Raw genomic sequence first — 17,536 nt, 5'->3', positions numbered from 1 at the left:
TTTAACTAGCTGGTTTTTAAAATTAAAACAAAACAAAACTTCCTTCCCTGCCTTGAACGGTTCATCATTAATAACTTGGTATTTATATTTTCAGCATTCAGGACACAATCCTCTGTGCTGTATCCTTTGATGCTTACTGGACTCTGAACTTGAGGCTCACAACCATCCTATGCAAGGCAGGGAAATAGTGGAAGTGATCTCACCTTCCCTGTCCTCTTGTCCTGCATTTTTGCCAAATGAGCCTTTCTTCCAGATGAGCCTTTCATCTGGAGTAGGAGGAAAGAGATTGAGGAGGTGTTAGCATACCCATCTCCTAGACTCTCCAGTGTCCTTACCTCCCTGCCTACCAGAATGCCGCATTACCCCTCTCCAAGGTTGTGTTTCTGACGGCAATGAGGCAGCCGTTATGCCTCTTTCGATGCAAGCTGCAAGCGGGAGGGGGTCATATTTCTGAATCTGAGCTTTGAGGTTGGAGTGCTGCCTCCAGCCTTGGAGCTGGGAATCTGGAATATTCTGGACCCTCAAGTGTTGGGGTGATAGGATTGCTTTCTCAGCCTGCTGCAATATGAGATCAAAGGACTGGAGGATATACACTGGTTGAATCAGTTAAATGAGTCTTGTGTATAATGAATTTGTTGTAATATCAGTATTTTCATTTTTAACAGTACATTCTCTCTGGCTCTGATGACTTCAATTTATACATGTGGAGAATTCCTCCAGATCCAGAAGCTGGTGAGTATCTGTGCAGAATCTGTCAAATTAGTTTTCCACAATAGAAAACTGTCATTTGGGATATTAGCATGGTGCTTGGAATATTCGTGATTGGTTCCTCTAATTTGGTTTTCAGGTGATGAGGGCAATTTTCCCCACATAAAATGCTAGCACATCACCTGGTCTTTTTTGTCAGTATGGCTCTTTGTGTGTGTGTTTATATAAAACTTCCCCATGTATTTTCCCAGTCAAAATCATGCCCTCCCTACACAAGCTGCTGCCTGCCTTGTGGGCAAAATAGTTGTATTTTTCACATAGCTCTTCAGGTTGTCTCAGTTGCTACTGCTTTCTTATTTTGTGTAACAAACACGGCTACCAATATGCAGGGAATCTGTAAAACAAAAAGATTAATTTGGAGTATCAAATACAGTGTAGTTGTCTTCCAGTCCCCCTCCAGCAAGAGTCTCATCACTGGGATGTGAACCTTTTGTCAAACTTTTCACTAGACTGCGCAAACACTGTTTTCACTAGACTTCATTGAAAAATGGGAGTTTGTGGCTTTGAAAGTTTGAACCGAGTGATTCTTGAAGGGAGACAAGAATTTCTGAGGCGATACACTTACCACCCTTCTTTCTGAATAGTCCCTGTTAGGATAGCTACTTAATCATTGGTAAAAAAGAAGGTCTATATGCAAATGTATACATTATTGTTCTAACTTAAATAGTAATAGAGTATAGCTCATCAGGAAACTTGTGTGCCTGCCTGAGTCTGCCTTCCTGGTGCCAACTGTTGATGGACAACTTCAGGGCCTCCACTCTTCCTTCTTTTGGATCTTTAACTTTCAGTTGGACTAGGATCAGATAGACATTCAAATGGGACTGTCATTTGTAAAGTGTGACATGATCTCCCTAGCCAGCTTTGTTATGTCTGGGTCGTTGTGGGAGGAACAGGTTAGACTGTTTCCATATTCTTTGTTTCTATTTTTAAAGATCATCACTAGAAACTTTCCTTGTTCACAGTCTTGGAAGACTTGCATGAGATTCTTAAGAAGTTTACTTAAGATTTGATTTGTTAGATACTATGTTTCAGTGAAGTTCTATTCAGGCCTTCTGATTCTGTGTATAATAAAGGGGCAAAGAGAGGTAGCATCCCTCTGTTATCCCTGTATGCAGGGGGTTACTTTCCAAAGGGGTGATGATTTGGAACCCTGATTAATCAATGCAGGGCTTTCCCTTTCAGAAAATCATCCTCCATGTGTAGCTGGTGATGGAAAAAGTGATAGAGGGCAAGACTGGCGCACTCCCTCCTCCTCATACACTTACGACACAGGAAATCGGAACACCTGAATAGGACTTAATTCTTTGTTCTATTTAAATTGAACACTGACTGTCATGTAATTGAGAAGTTTGAACTTAACTTTATGCACAGATACAATGTTAAAATATGTGAATATAATTAGGAAAAAAACTAAAGAGTGGTTTGGTACTATGTAGGATAACTTTTTGGGGCTGAAGCCATAAAAGTATAATATTACTGCAAAGATCACCACTGCAAATTCACCAGGTGTAGCAACAGGAAAAGAAGCAGGGATTGCAAAGGGGGCTTTGCAAAAAAAAAGAAAAAGTACTATTTCTAGCTGACCATGCAAAGCCACTAAATGAGACTTGGAAAGTGAGCCAATACAAACCTAGTCATTTCTGATTGCTGAGAGAAGGAAGGGATTTGAGTTCATAATGGAGGTACAGTGTCCATGTATGTTGAATTTATTATTTGTATTGCTGTAATTGCTTTTGTACATATTATTCCATTGTCAGTGCAATCAAGCCAGTCCATAAAATATAGTTCAGTTCTTTTGTTCTTTTGTTTTGACAGGTGGAATTGGCAGGGTGGTTAATGGTGCCTTTATGGTCTTGAAAGGACATCGTTCCATTGTGAACCAGGTTCGGTTTAATCCTCACACCTACATGATCTGCTCCTCCGGCGTGGAAAAGATTATAAAGGTGAGCCTTCTGCCGTGGTTCAAAACAGTGGGCTTTTCCTTTCTTTTTCAAAAAAGCTGCTGTATTCACTTCTTCCTAAATATATGGTTTTATTTGTTCATTTCTTGCAATGCATGTTCTAAACAGAGATATTGTTTAGTATAACTGTGCAAGACTTGTGCTCTTTTTGCTAAAGTGTGATCAGTGTTTTTCCTATAGATAAAATATGAACAAGCTCGGATATCCGTCTGAGCAGCAGAGCGTGTTACGATAACATGTGAAGAGCCAGTGTGGTATAGTGTTAAGTATGCACAACTGGGACTCAGGCAATCTGGGTTCTAGTCCCTGCTAAGCCATGGAGCCAAGTGGGTGACTTAAGGCCAGTCACAAGCTCCCAGTCCAACCTTCCTCACAAGGAAGTTGTGGGGATAAGATGGAGAGCAGGAGAAGAATGATGTAAGCTGCTATGAGTTCTTTGTAAGAAAAAGGTGGTATAAATCTAATAAATAAAATGTTTTAAATACAATTGCCAAAGCCAAACCGGTTGCAGTCTCGGAATATATGCAGATTTATTTATTTATAAAATTTGTATGCCATCCATTACTTGCATCTCTGGACGGCTTACAACATAAATCAAAATAAAATTAATTAATTAACTATTCCATGGTGGCTGTAGTTAATAAAATACAAACAATAAAATCCAGTTGCTATTGATACATATTAAAATATTGATTAAATAAAAAGGTCTTGACCTGGCGCTGAAAAACATATAATGACTGTGCCAGGCGAACCTCTCTGGGGAGTGCATTCCATAGTCGGGGCACCACTGCAGAGAAGGCCCTCCTCCGGGTACTCTGTCTCCTAACAACTTTCACAGAGGGTACCCGGAGGAGGGCTTCTGTTGCCCATCTCAGGGAGCAGGAGGGCAAATAGGGAAAAAGGCGTTCCTTTAGGTATCCTGGTCCCAAGCCATTTAGGGCTTTATTTACTTCAGTGAGGGACAAACTAGTACAGATACTGGAACATTAGTCAGATCTCCCTGATGTTTGGTACTGTTTATTTATTTATTTGCATTTTGCTTGTTAAAAACTGAAATGCTGCCACAGAAGCCTGCATGAAGCAGAAAGGAGAAGGGTTTGTTTAACCTTGCTGCTGAACCCAGAAGGCATTCTGCTTCCATTCTAAAGGGCAATTTCACAGTGGATTAAGACCACACATCAAGTGCTGTACAAAGTTACATTTGAAGTGTTTGCCTATGCCTTTTCAACCATAGCTGCTTGTAGCTATACATGTGCTGGACAGGCAGTACTGCATAGAGGCAGCATTAAAATGTTCAAAATTGAGAGGTGACTCATGCAAATTCTGAAGAATTTATTAATGGAATGTGTTGGGCAAACCAGGTTCAACAATTGTCTTTTCAAGGGCAGCACTTGAAAGGTTTCCTATATCAAGAGGTATTTCACATGACTATGTATGTTCAAGCTAGAGATGTATGAGAAATGTGTTCTAGTTCATTTTTGATCAGGATTTGCTCAGTTCCCATATTTTGGACCAAGCACCTAGATGCGATCTGTAGTCAAAGTCTGCATATTTCTAAGCCTGCAAAATGTGGTTTGAAGCCTAAAAATATATATTCAACAACATGCATACATTTGAAAAATAAACATTAAAATGTGCATTTACACTTTAATCAATGGGAGAAAATTGATAGATTTCAAAAATAACTAGATAGCAAAGCTGTATGCATGTGGGAAAATATACATAATTTTTATGTAGAAGAAAAGGAAAAACTGCATACATTTTAAAAATAAAATATGTGGTTTTGAAATAAAACATGTTGTATAGCAGCGAAACCTTCAGTTTTCTTTTTCAGAATCTTCTGTATTTATACCAATATCTGCCAGATGTGCTTTCATGTGTATGAACTTAACTGGTCCAGGTTAATGCCTCTTGAAACCCTTGGATTCAGTAACTGTTTATCTTCCCAGCTTGGGCCCAGTATAGGCTCAGGTTTTAGGCCTATAGAGAAGCTCACAAACTAAAGCTCAGAAATAAAGCAATCCAGAGTTTGAGAGTCCAAGTTATCACATAGATTTATATCGCAAACAAAGGAGCTCAGCCTTCCAATATAACATAAATGGTGGCAGAACAGCTTTTAAACTTAACCCTAGGGGAAAGCCTACAGGAGCTGAGAATCATCTGGTTTGGATTAAATTATTCCTAGGGGATGAAGAAGAAAAAGTAGGGAGGAAATAAGCCACTAGTTTATAGCAAGATATGATAACCAGTTGGAGAGGCCTAAGTGCCAAAATACAAGTTTTACATATATGGGAAGGAAGCTATGTGTAGGTGTTTCTATGCAAATGCTAGAAACTTCAGAGCCAGATTAGGAGAGCTGGAGTGTCTGGTTTTAAAAAAGACCCTAGATGTAGTGGGTATTATAGAAACCTAGTAGAATGGAGAACCAACGGGATACAGTCATCTCTGGGCATAAACCGTATAGGAAGGACTAGGAAGGGTACATTGAAGGAGTTCTTGCTCTGTATATTAAAGAGGGCAGACATGATGATCTAAAATGTTCAGACTCCTCAACAGAAGCATTGTGGGTGGCAGTAACTGGCTCTAAAACTAATTTAGTCATAGGAACAGTATTATCTTCAAGACCAGAATGCTCAGGATGACCTTGAGATGGAGAATAAACTCAGGCAAGCTTCAAATAAAGGCAGTGACTTCAAACAAAAGCAGTGTAGTAATGGATGTCTTCCACTACTCACACATTGACTAGACAAATGTATGCTCCAGTTCTGACAGAGGGGTTAAATTCTCAATATCCTAAATGACTGTGTCCTCGAAGAGTTGGTCATGGAACCAACCAGAAGGGAGGCAAAACTGGATTTAATCTTAGATGGCATTGCCCAGGACATGATAATGGAATTAAAGAAGCACTAAAGAGGGATAAAGGGATTGCAGAGAAATTGAATGAATTCTTTTCATCTGTCCTCATAGCTAGTGATACAGAACACTATCTGTTCCTGAATTGGATGCATTCAGAAAGGGAGTTGAAGGAATTAAGTCAGTCGTGACACAAGATGATTTTCTCAACCTTATTCACAAACTGGAGGTTAATAAATCACCAGGCCCAGATGGTTTAATTGAGTTCTTAAAAAGCTCAAATAAGACATTACTGACTTTTAAAAAATGTCCTATATCCCTCAATTTAGCCTCTTTACCAGAGGATTGGCGATTGGCCAGTGTAACACCAATTTATAAAAAGGGATCTGCAGGGATCCAGGAATTACAGGTCAGTTAGCGTAACATCCCTTCTGGGTAAATTGGTTGAAAGAGGTATTAAAGATAGGATCTGTAAACACATAGAGGGACAAGCCCTGCTGAAAAAGGACTTACTTTTGCAGAAACTATGTTGATTCTATCTCACTATCTTAGAACACTTTGAGAGTATCAGTAAGCCTACAGATGGGGTGATCTGGTTCACTTGGATTTCCAAAGGCTTTTGACATACTCCCTAACCAAAGTTCTTGTGCAAATTTAGCAGTCAGGGAATAAAGGGGAAGGTCTCTTATGGATCATCAACATGTTAAAGATCAGAAAGTAGAGACTGGGGGAAAATGGTAATTTCTCCCAGTGGAAGGAAGAAAAGATGGGGTCCCACAGGGTTCTGTATTAGGACCAGTGCTTTTCAACTTATTCATAAATGGCCTGGAATTCGAAGTAAGCAGTGAAATGGCCAAGTTTCTTGATGACACCAAACTTAGGGTGGTTAAAACCAAAAGGGATTGTGAAAAGATCCAAAGGGATCTTTCTAGGCTAGGAGAATGGACACCAAAATAGCAAATGCAGTTCAGTGTAAGCAAGTGTAAAGTAATGAATACTGGGGCAACAACTTCTGATTTACAACTGATGGGATCTGAGCTAACAATGACCAGTCAAGAAAGGGATCTTGGGATTGTGGTGGACAGCTTGATGAAAATGTTAGCAAATATGCAGCTGCTGTGGAAACAGCAAATTCCAGGTTAGGCGTCATTAGGAAAGGAATCAAAAATAGAACTGCCAAGTTTGTGCTGCACTTAAACAAATCTTTGGTGTGGTCATGCTTAGAATATTGTGTATAGTTTTGAACGCCTTACCTGAAAAAGGACATTATGAGTTGAACAAATGCAGAGAAGGGCAATGAAAACGATCAAGGGGCTGGAGTAACTCCCTTAGGAGGAAGAGTTACAAAAACTGAGATTGTTTAGCTTTAAAAAAGGTAAGGAGGGACATGATAGAGGTATTTAAAATTATGCATGGTGTGGAGAGAGAGACTCCCTCTAACATATTACTGGAACCTGGAGTCACTCATGTTGCTGATTGGTGGGAGATTCAGGACTGATAGTATGAAGTACAGTGCATAGTTAATGAAATTTGGTGTAACAGGAAGGAGTGATGACCACTAATTTGGATGGCTTTAAAAAGGGATTGGACACATTCATTGAGGAGCAGGCTATTAGCCTGGTTGGCACTGTATTGCCTCCAGAAACGGCATGCCTATATATACCAGATGCTGAAGAGCTTGGGCAGGCAAAGGTACCCATCCTGCTTGAGGGATCCTGTGGGCAGCTAGTTTGCCACCATGTAAATGGAGTGCTGGACTGGATGGGCCATTAGTCTGGTCCAGCATGGCTTTTCTGTTTTCCAAAGCCTTGCTGATAACCATACAAGGTTTATTGGTTTAAATGGAGTATCACATATCCAACTTTGCACCTTTTTTTGCTCCTGAGCCGAAAGCTTGGTTCAGTTATGCCCTTTCAAAATTTCCATAACTCATAGATTATGCTGCATGCAGTGCCTCTCAAAAAGAGAATTCCTGTCAGGTTGTAGCATGTATATCTGATGAAACATGTCTGTATTGTCTAATTCAAAGGCTTGTTGGAACTTCTGTGTTGTCTTCATGGTCTCTGTGCATCACACACTTGAACTCTGTGCCTGTGCCCAATGTCAGTCAGAAAATTCTCCTGAGAATTCTCTCACTGTGCTACCTTAGTTTCCACCTGCTTCTTCCTTTCCTCTTCAACTGCCATTCTAGTTGCCTCATGAGGAGCTTTTCTCATTTGTTGTTTTTTCGTTGTTGCTTTTTGATTGCTATCATTCAGCTATGGTGCACGGTGGAGGCGCATGTCCCTTAAGGCCCTATTTCACCAGTGTGTAAGATGCTGCAGTAAGCTTCTTCCAGCTGATGGGCATTTCCTGTGTTTGTTCTATCTTAAAGAATAAGACTCACTTTCTTTGCACTTTATTCTGATGCATTTTGGCAGCTGTCTTACCTTACGGGAGGATGTCTCTGTTTCAGACTGTTAGCACTTGAACTCACATCCCATGATCCAATATAAGCAAGTGTAGTGTATGTCTCCATCCGTGAAGAACGAGAGGTGCACTGCTGCTCTGGATAGTTCATTTGTGTACTGTTAGATCTGCAGAAGCAAAGGAGTGTTTGTGTTTTTTGCAATTTTAGTAATCTCTCCATAATCTTTAATCTTTAGGTTGGCAGCCAAAACTTTTCTTTGAAAGGCATCAGTGGGTGAAATGTGAATGTTGCTTATGTTTGTTTCAGGGGATGAGGTGGCAGATCACAATTAAATTACTCTGGAAAAAAGGCACAGTGTGTTGGTAGTTCACTTGCTAACCCATGACCAGGTGGAGTTTGGCTTGCTGTGGCTTGTTTGTCCTCTTGTTCCCCAGAATGTCTACCATGGGCCTTTGTGGCAATACAGCCCTCATCTCATTGCTCCTACAAAAAAGCTGCTCTGGCATCCTGCCCTGCTCCAGTTGCTATCACTTTGCTGAGAAACAATCCCATTCATCATCTTTTAATTATTATTATTACACAAATGTCTGAGTGCAGTCATCACCCAGACCACCCCCACCCTCCTGTATTATTTCTTGCCAGTTTCTTCCCACTTCTCAGTGCTTCCCTTGACACTAACCTCTGAAAGTGGCACCTGAACTGTTGGGGCAGACAGGTGCAAGTACTACTAGAGAATGGATGTAAATACTGTGGCAATATGGAGAGTATGAGAAGAGTACTTACTGCAAACCACCCTGAAAAATCCGACAAGCCAGCCATGGATTCTCGGGGAGCTTTGCACATGGTTAATAAACCCCGTTTTAGCAACTCTGCTTGTCTGGGCATCATAACAAGCACTCTGAAACAAATGCTGGTGGTAACCCACTGTGACTTGTCTCACATGAGCCAGCTCACTGCCTGGTTGCTTCCTGCAATGGCTCATGAAAACCTAGACTGATTTGTATAAGGTGAACTATAGACTTTGTGAACTGCCCAGGGAGGCTTTTGGTGGATGGGTGGTGTGGAAGATAGATAAATAATATTAGATCAATTTAAAAGTTGTGGGGGGTGATGGATAATTGGATGGATGATTTTGGATCAGGGCATAGAAAGACATACAGTATCTCCCAGCTCAAGAACCCCAACTCCTCAGTCAAAACCCCCTTTTAAAGGGATTTTTTTTCCACTGTGGAAAAGGGGCTGCATGAACCTGGGAACTTGGGGCACAGTGGTTACCTGTTTGGAAGTAATGAGGAGAGTGTGATGAGGATCTTCTTGCAAAGGGGGTGTTAATTCCCTACCCTTTTCACAGCTGAAGATCACTTGTGTCTGATTCTGACCTTCAGTACCTGCAATTATTATTATTATTATTATTATTATTATTATTATTATTATTATTATTATTACTATTACTACTACTACTACTACTACTACTACATTTCTATGCCGCCCCTTGCCGAAGCCTCGGGGCGGCTTACAACACAATAAAATACATTGAAATACAATAGAACATAATAAATTACCACTAAATACAAAAAATATGTGCAATGTGCTCCCCATCCTTGAATCTGTGCAACTGAAAATATTTGCAGTCATGCAAAAAGGGTAAAGAAACAGTATTTGAAAAAGAATGTTTTACAAATGCTTGCGAAGTTTCAAGGAGGAAAAGGTAGGGGAACCATGGGTAGCCCCTCCAACATGCTGATGTGGACATTGCAAAAGCCGGCTTAAAAGCCGTCTTTTGGGAACTCACTTCCTTCAAGAAAGGTTAGGGGAAAGAAGCTTCTGCAAGCTCATGACAAGGAGGAGGGAATCACCTGTTCCATCCCATTGTGTCTTCTGGGATACCTGCAGGAGGACCAAGGAGGAGACCAATAACACATAATGAGTCTGATCAACCATTGGGTTCACTGCAGCTTGTTTTGTACACAGCCAGCCTCGCATGGCTTATTGCCAGCATGGGTTAGCATGATGGGCAGATATACCTATTGTGTTGTGAATGGAAGCAAAGTTAAAATACAGCTTTATTTGAATTTTGAACTGTAAATTCAGCATGGGTTGACAGCAATTACCCACATCTAAATACTTTTAAAAAGAGTGTGTGTGCATTTGGATGGAGAAGGCAGCCTTTGATATGATAGCTTAAACACAACAGTAAATATGAAGTCAAGCAGTGCTTCAGAAAAAGGACATGGGTAAATTGAATTGGAAGACCATAGAAAACCTTTCTGGGTAGGCAGAAGTTGCTGTGGATGCATTGGAAAGGGGAGGAGAGAGAAACAGAGTGTGTTTGTTGGTGTGGTGAGGAGAAATTGATGTAAACCTTTAGAAAGTTGATGGAATATTGAATGGCAGTGGAAACTTGGTAAACTGTGTGGGAGGGAAAAATAGTAAGGTATTTTTTATTTATACTTTAATGACAATCAAAATGTGCTACTATGTAAGAGATAAAAGCTCTTTCTACCCTTGTTTCTATGGAGACAGCCGTAGAGACAGACCACTATCTGTCTCTGCTTTTATAGGCTAATTCAATGTAGCACATTTATTCTAATTATATATACTTGCATCATTATTATTTATCAATTTATATAAGCATAGCACAGAATACACAGAATATGTATTTTTTCTGAGATCACTGCCTTGCCTCTTGAATATGAAAGGAATCTGAGACTTTGCTATGTGTAGATGATGCTCTTTGAACTCCTTTTTCATTATTGAAAACTCTGTGACATTTGAAATCAGCACCCCGATTCCACATTCATATTGTGAACTAATGGATGCACTCTGCATGTATTCCTCACTCTTGGACTATACTGGTAAAGCTCTGCTTGGCTTTCTCAGTTGTCATAACTGAAGTAAACTATGTGTAATCCCTACATCTCTGTACCCTTCTCCTAGAGGGTGCCATTTCTGAGGAAAGGGATTCAGAACCAGGCTGCTCTGTAAACAGGCTCCTCGCAGCCTTGTTCAAGCAGGAGAAGCCTTGAGCCAGTACATCCTTGGTGACAGGGATAACTTCAAGCCTTTACCTTATGGGATAGTGAATGACTCTCCAAAAGTATTTCTGTAGACCTGAGTCCAGACTTTCCCACAGCCGCCTTGCAGGGACACTAGCAAAATAATGTCATACTGCTGCCCCACCATGTTGTGAATTGACAGATTTTTCAGTTCAGACTTCTGTGTCAGAGCCTCCAAGTCTTCTGGGCTTTGCAGAAGACAGGGAACAAAAAGAGCTTTGTTCCAGGATCTAGTCTGAGTTATTACCCATTGGAGAAAGAGGTTTGGCAAGGGAAAAGGAAGTGACTGGAGTCTTCTCTTTTTGGCCCTTCTCTCTCTCTCTCTCTCTCTCTCTCTCTCTCTCTCTCTCTCTCTCTCTCTCTCTCTCTCTCTCTAGAAGATGTAAAGCCCTTTTAAAACAGATGAAAGAAAAGAAGTGGTAGATATATTATGGGAGTAAATTCAGAAATAAAAACTAATGCTAGAGGAAGAGTTGCATCGCCCCTTTTGTTAATTTGCAAGAAAGAACAGGATAAGAGGGACACAAAAAAAAAAGAGGTGGGAGAATACATACCAGGTTATTCAGCCATAGGATTATTCAGAACCAAGTGCCATCCTTGGAAATTTGCCAGAAGTTAAGAGGTGGGGCTGTGCCCTTGCAGCCAGTGCAGAAAGAACCATTCGAGCTGCAACTCCAAGGCTGCAAGAGGAACCTCAGAGATGGGCTTTGGGGGGCTGGGGAGGGCAAAAAGGAGACAAGCTTCACCAGTATGCACAGTATCCAGATGTCTCCTCAGCCTCCTCTCTTTTCACTCTGCAGCAAACCGGGTGGGAGAAGTACAGAAGCAAACTTGGCCTCTGCAATCCTCTGTCCTCAGTAGGATGCTCATAGTCCTCAGAGTTAGGTTAAAGGCAGCCTCATTGGATTGTGCTGTTAAGGATGGTTGCTTTCCATTCTTCTTTTCAGGCACAGCTATGTGCATGGGGGCAGGGTATGATGCTTCAGTGATGGTGATGATGCACAGTTATGCTAATTTAGACAATAGCTTTGTGTGATTGGTTTTTTAAATAGTGCTAGCCCAAATGTAATGTTAAAAGAACCTTGGAAGACAGAGAAACCCTAAACATGCACTCTTTCTGACAGCCTCATGGGATCATGTGACTAGAAATTTCACGTGTTCCAGCTGCACTAGAACTGGAGTACAAAGCAGCCAATAATATTTTCAGTTTACAATGTGGAAATATCCACAGCTGCTGAAAAGGTGAAATATGCAACTTGATGAAGCACAATGACATATCTCTAGTACACGTAGCTCTAGTTTCCTGGGAAACAAGTGCCTTCATTACTGCCTAGAATTTTATACAGAAAGCAACCAAGTATTTTTACCACCTCCCTCATCTGTTCCCTCTAACAGCCCAAGTAAACACCTATTACATAAAAATAGAGTGCTAAAGTCTGGTATTTCATTTCAGGCTGAGGGCATTTTTTATAAGTTGTGAATTCTCAAGTTTAAGGCAGAAAGATATTGTATCTGGAATGGAGCAAATCTGTGGCAGTAAGTTAAAAGGACTGCTTTGTATCAAATGCCCCATCAACATTATTGCAAAGGATGGTTTCCTCTTGTGTTAATAAAATAAATGAGCATTAGACCCACCAGTTACTTGTCAGAACATCTTAAATACTGCATGAAAGATAGATAAAATAATCTTTTTTTCTCTCTTGTAGATCTGGAGTCCGTATCGGCAGCCGGGTTGCACAGGAGATCTGGATGGTAAAATCGAGGATGATTCGCGATGTCTGTATACTCATGAAGAGTACATCAGTCTTGTGCTGAACAGCGGCAGTGGCCTGTCCCATGATTATGCCAATCAGTCAGTCCAGGAGGATCCACGAATGATGGCCTTCTTTGACTCCCTGGTCCGCAGAGAGATTGAGGGATGGAGCTCAGATTCAGACAGTGACCTCAGTGAAAGCACTCTCCTGCAGCTGCATGCAGGAGTAAGCGAACGCTCAGGTTACAGTGAATCTGAGTCCTCGGCTTCTCTGCGTCACTCCCCACCTCACATGACGGAAGAATCCGATGAACCTGCATACAATTTGGGAACCTTGAGACCTACTGAATCTTCACCCACAAGAGAAACTGTGGCCGTTCGTCAGCAGAGGTTATCTGCATTGAGGAGGTATCAAGACAAATGTCTTCTTGCTCTTTCTAATGAGTCTGATTCTGATGAAAATACCTGTGAAACTGAGTTGGATGCTGATCTTTTTCCAAGGCCGAGGTCCCCAAGCCCTGAAGAGAATGAATCCAGCAGTTCCAGTAGCAGCAGCAGCAGCGAAGATGAGGAGGAGCTGAATGAGCGGCATGCCGCAACCCGGCAGCGCAATGCACTGAGGCGCAGACAGAAGCCACAGAAGGAAGAAAGGACTAATGCAAACAGAGAAAACACAAGCACCTATATAGGTGAAGACCTCTATGATTACCCTCAGATCAAAGTGGACGACCTCTCACCTTCTCCTGCTTCATCTCCTGAAAGGAGTACTGCAAATGCAGAAGTCCGCAAAGAAAAAATATCCTCATGCTCAGAAACTGAATCTGTAGACAGGAAGATCTACAAAGCTTTCAGGTGGCTTCATTATTCTTATATGTCATATGCAGCTAATAAAGATGGTGAATCCTCACGCGGAGGTGGAGAAAGTGAGGGGAGACCAGGAACTAGCAGAAAAAGTCAAGGTGGCCAGGATCCTTCTATTGAAAACTGTAACAAAGAAAACTTAAAGGAACGTAGCTCAGCAGAAAACTCCAGAAACAGTCAAGATTATGATCATGATAATCGGCGACAGCTAGAAGACCAGGAAAGCCTTGCTCAAGATACTGGGAGTAGTGGGTCTGTGGATCATGCTTTTGAATCCAAGAAGCTCAATGGAAAAGCCATTTGCAAAGAACGAAGCAGTTACATTGAAGAACCATGCAATCAGTCTGCAGGATTTGTGGAGCAGAAAAATAACCAGAATTGTCAACCAGCATCCAGCCACAACCCATTGGCTGTTTCTAAGGATACATTTTCTATTACTGCCAATTCTAGTGGATCCGGAAATTGCCCTAGAAGCCCCGCAGATGACAATGAGGACAGGAGCACTGACAATTCCTGCTCGAATCACAATAATGGGCACTTACACTCTCGCTCTTCTTACCTTAACAAGAGACAGAGCGTTGGAGAGCAGGAGGCCCTGGCCCAAGGAAGACAATTACTTTTAAATGCTGATAATGGCAGTCTTGTGCAGACATGCACATCCTTGCATAAGGAATGCTGCCTGTCTGCAACAGACTCTTCCAGTCACAGCATGAGCAAGAAAGAGGATGTGGCCGAGTTGCATCCCGCAGATAGTGATGGCACGCAAATCCATGGACGGCAGAAAAGGCACAGAGCAGAGTTTGAAGACACAGATTCTGAGAAGTCTTCCTCAGAAAAGAAGTTAAAAACACATGCAGCCTGGTTCTGAAATGTTGCATTTCCAGCTCTCCATTCCATTCTTCACCGGGTCTATTTTAAATTGCCAGGGGCTATGTTGTATAAAAAAAATCTAATCAACTCCTTTAAAATGAGACTGCGTATAGTGTACCCTTACAAGGTTTTGTTCAAGTAAATCCTTATTCAGACAGTTGACTTATTCTTGTGTGATGTGTGGTGTTTCTTCAGCTAGCTACCTAATGTAGCTATTGTACATTTTATTCTTCTGAAAAGAATTATTTGTGTGTTGATACTGTGGGTTTTATAGTCTCATTCAGTTGAGCAATAGGCAAATTACATCCTATGACTGATGCTTTCAGAGTGTGTTTTCTCTACAAGAAAATGCGGGGTGGGTGGGATTGGATGTAGCTTTTTAACCCTTTCCTGTGCTTTTGAAGTCTTAAAAAAGAGTGACTCACTCTTGGTTCAGAAGCATCTTCATGGTTTATGTATGTGAAGTAATAGACATCTGTTTGTACTTAAGGTAATCTGATTGCTCATTCAAGAGGCAGAAGATGGTTTTCTTTGATCTAGACACTTGTTAAGGTAGCATCTATAATGACCTTTTTCTCTCAGATTAACTCTCACCCATTGCAATGTAGCCATATTTGTCACTAAGCTGGAAGGCAGACTCAACTCCAGTTTTAAATAAATCAGAGGTATGATCCTGGAGTGGCATTGACCTTCTCATTGGCCCATTTGCTGTCCCCAAACTTTGAACAGATTACAAAATAACTTGTAGCAAAGCTACATATCTCGCATCTGCATATTGGTGGCACAGTCCAGAAAAGATGGTTAGCGTTAATCAAAGGAGAAGATGCGTAATGATGTACCTAACAGAAACTAACTGTGAGCGTGAATTGAATCTTGAGATCTGATTCTTCTCTGTTTCTTTCTTTTTTTTTAAAGAACTGATCTTATTTGGAACAATAGCCTGACTTTAGAGACCCTGATTTTACAGTCCTGCACTACAGTACAAAAAGTGCAGATTGATGTATGGTTTCCAATTAAACAAATATTTTTGTGTGTATGGACTATCTTTGTTTTTTATAATAAATTCTAAAATTGGAATATTTTTATAACTGTTGTATACTGGAGGTTGGGAGTTCAGTAGCAAATTCTTCCGGGATACAAAGTCAGTATGTTCTATCACATTAGCTAATGACATTTTTAATGTTATTGTAGCTGACAGCATCAGCAGCTGGGAGAAGGTGGGGAAGTGATGTTTTACCCTGGGTACTACTGTGATTTGCAGTCTATTGGGGGTGATTTATCCGCCCCTTTCCGCCAAACACTAATACCTTACAAATTAGTGCCAGCCTTATGGGCTGTATCAGAATTAGTAAAAGTGCCTTTTGACCGATATTTTGCTATCATTAGGATGTCAGTGCAAAAAGTAATTTGTGAGTCAAGAACAAGGGATGGAATGGGAAGAACTTCAAACAGAATCCTACTTTCGCCTAGTCTGTGTTAGAGATACCATCTTTTTGTCTCTTGGCTTAACTTTTGTACATTGATCTGCTTATAAAAGGACCACCTTCATTAGGTGTATAATCTCTCTCTCGCTCTCAGGAATAAGCCTTCCTACAAATTCAAAAGAACCTGTTATATTTTTTTCAAAAGATGCAGTAGTATATGGCAAGCCCCAATGAGTTCATCTCAGACCTTGCTGGACCTTGTAAATGTTAAATTAAAAGGTAAGTTGTTTCTGCTTAATCTTATTATTAGTGCTCAACTTTTCTTCAATGGATCCCTTTCCAAGAAAAAGGCACTTCTGCAATGTACAGCTGTTCAACTGAATGCCATAACCCTGGGTTTGAAGGCATTACTTAAAGCTGGGGGAAAGGTAAGGCACCTTTATTAAATAAAAATGAAGATTTCATAAGAATGTTTAGAGGTGAAAAGAGACACAGCAGATACGCTAGGAAGAGCAAAAATTTGCTAATAAAATAGACTTTTGTGATAAATGTGTAAGAACATCTGAGGTAGAAACTTTCTCTTCCTTTTAAAAGAACTTCACACTCGCAAATGATAATGTAGCAATTGGGAAGACTACATTATGTAACAGTGTAATTGTTAGTAGACTGATATCAAATCTCCCATCAGCAAAATTATAAGCAGAGTGAATAATCTTAGAATAAAAAAATCAAAAGAGCTAGCCTAGGGGTAACCATTGTTTTCTAAAACATTCAAACAAATTTCTTATATTTCTTCTTCAGCCTAAAGCTTAATCTCTCCAACCTACCTCCAGCATCTCTCCTTCTGGCACATCTTAAATAGTGAGACTCCACAAGAGCATAGACTGGCCTTGCCATACTAGGAATCGGTGGGGCTGCTGAGAAGCAGCTGCCAAGACAGCCACGTAGGACACTTTTCCTTGAAGGCTCTGCTGTGTGTTGTATCCTGTCTCTCACTTGCCTCATACTGCACTTCCACATTTCACGGACTTCTCTTTAAATAATCAGTAGACTATGAGTGTATGTGTGTGTATCAAGGTAGCAGAGCATTTCAAAACCAGCATCTTACTGAACTTTCTATGGGAAAACTGGTCCTAGACGGCCAGTAATTATGTTAGACAGAATTGCAAACCCTCAGGTGAATTGACCTGAGTTTCCAGATGCTGAGACTAGATAACCCCCAGTGTGCTTAAAGCCGTGAACCTCCTTCTGTCATCTGACTGAAGAATGTTGGAAAATAGAATACGGAGCCAGGTGAATGTTCCATTTGGTACATCATTCCATTTGTATCCCACCAAACTGAATGAATGAATGCCACCAAAAATGTCCCATCTTTGACAGCCCTGCTCAGCCTTTGTAAACTCAAGGCTATAGCTCCCTTTATGGAATTGATCCATCTCATACTTGGACTTCCTCTTCTTTGCCCTTCAACTTGCCCTCGGAGTCTACAAGAGTAAATTTTACTTGAAAGGCACCTCTGTATGTGTTTGCTGTTTTGGCTCTGGTCTGTTCCTTCTAAAACAAATGTGACTGATACATGC

At 40.8% G+C, this 17,536-nt stretch overlaps 1 protein-coding gene across 3 annotated transcripts in view; it reads left to right on the top strand.

Annotated features, from left to right (window-relative positions):
- The window catches only part of DCAF5 (DDB1 and CUL4 associated factor 5), a 60,406-nt gene extending 44,838 nt beyond the window's left edge, over positions 1-15,568 (top strand). For 2 of the 3 annotated variants that reach the window (XM_044436051.1, XM_044436053.1), the window contains exons 7-9: positions 666-732; positions 2,584-2,711; positions 12,755-15,568. In XM_044436051.1, coding sequence (XP_044291986.1) covers positions 666-732; positions 2,584-2,711; positions 12,755-14,530 — 1,971 coding nt within the window. In that variant the 3' untranslated portion in view covers positions 14,531-15,568. The remainder of the gene's footprint in view (positions 1-665; positions 733-2,583; positions 2,712-12,754) is intronic. The other variant, XM_044436052.1, reaches the window with a different exon arrangement.
- The last annotated feature ends 1,968 nt before the right edge of the window (positions 15,569-17,536 follow it).

This window comes from Varanus komodoensis, unplaced genomic scaffold (assembly GCF_004798865.1).
Source record: "Varanus komodoensis strain SLA01 unplaced genomic scaffold, ASM479886v1 scaffold3, whole genome shotgun sequence".
In the NCBI taxonomy this organism is placed as follows: domain Eukaryota; kingdom Metazoa; phylum Chordata; class Lepidosauria; order Squamata; family Varanidae; genus Varanus; species Varanus komodoensis.
The sequence above is the reverse complement of the archived record's forward strand: the minus strand, read 5'-3'. Positions and strand labels throughout refer to the sequence as shown.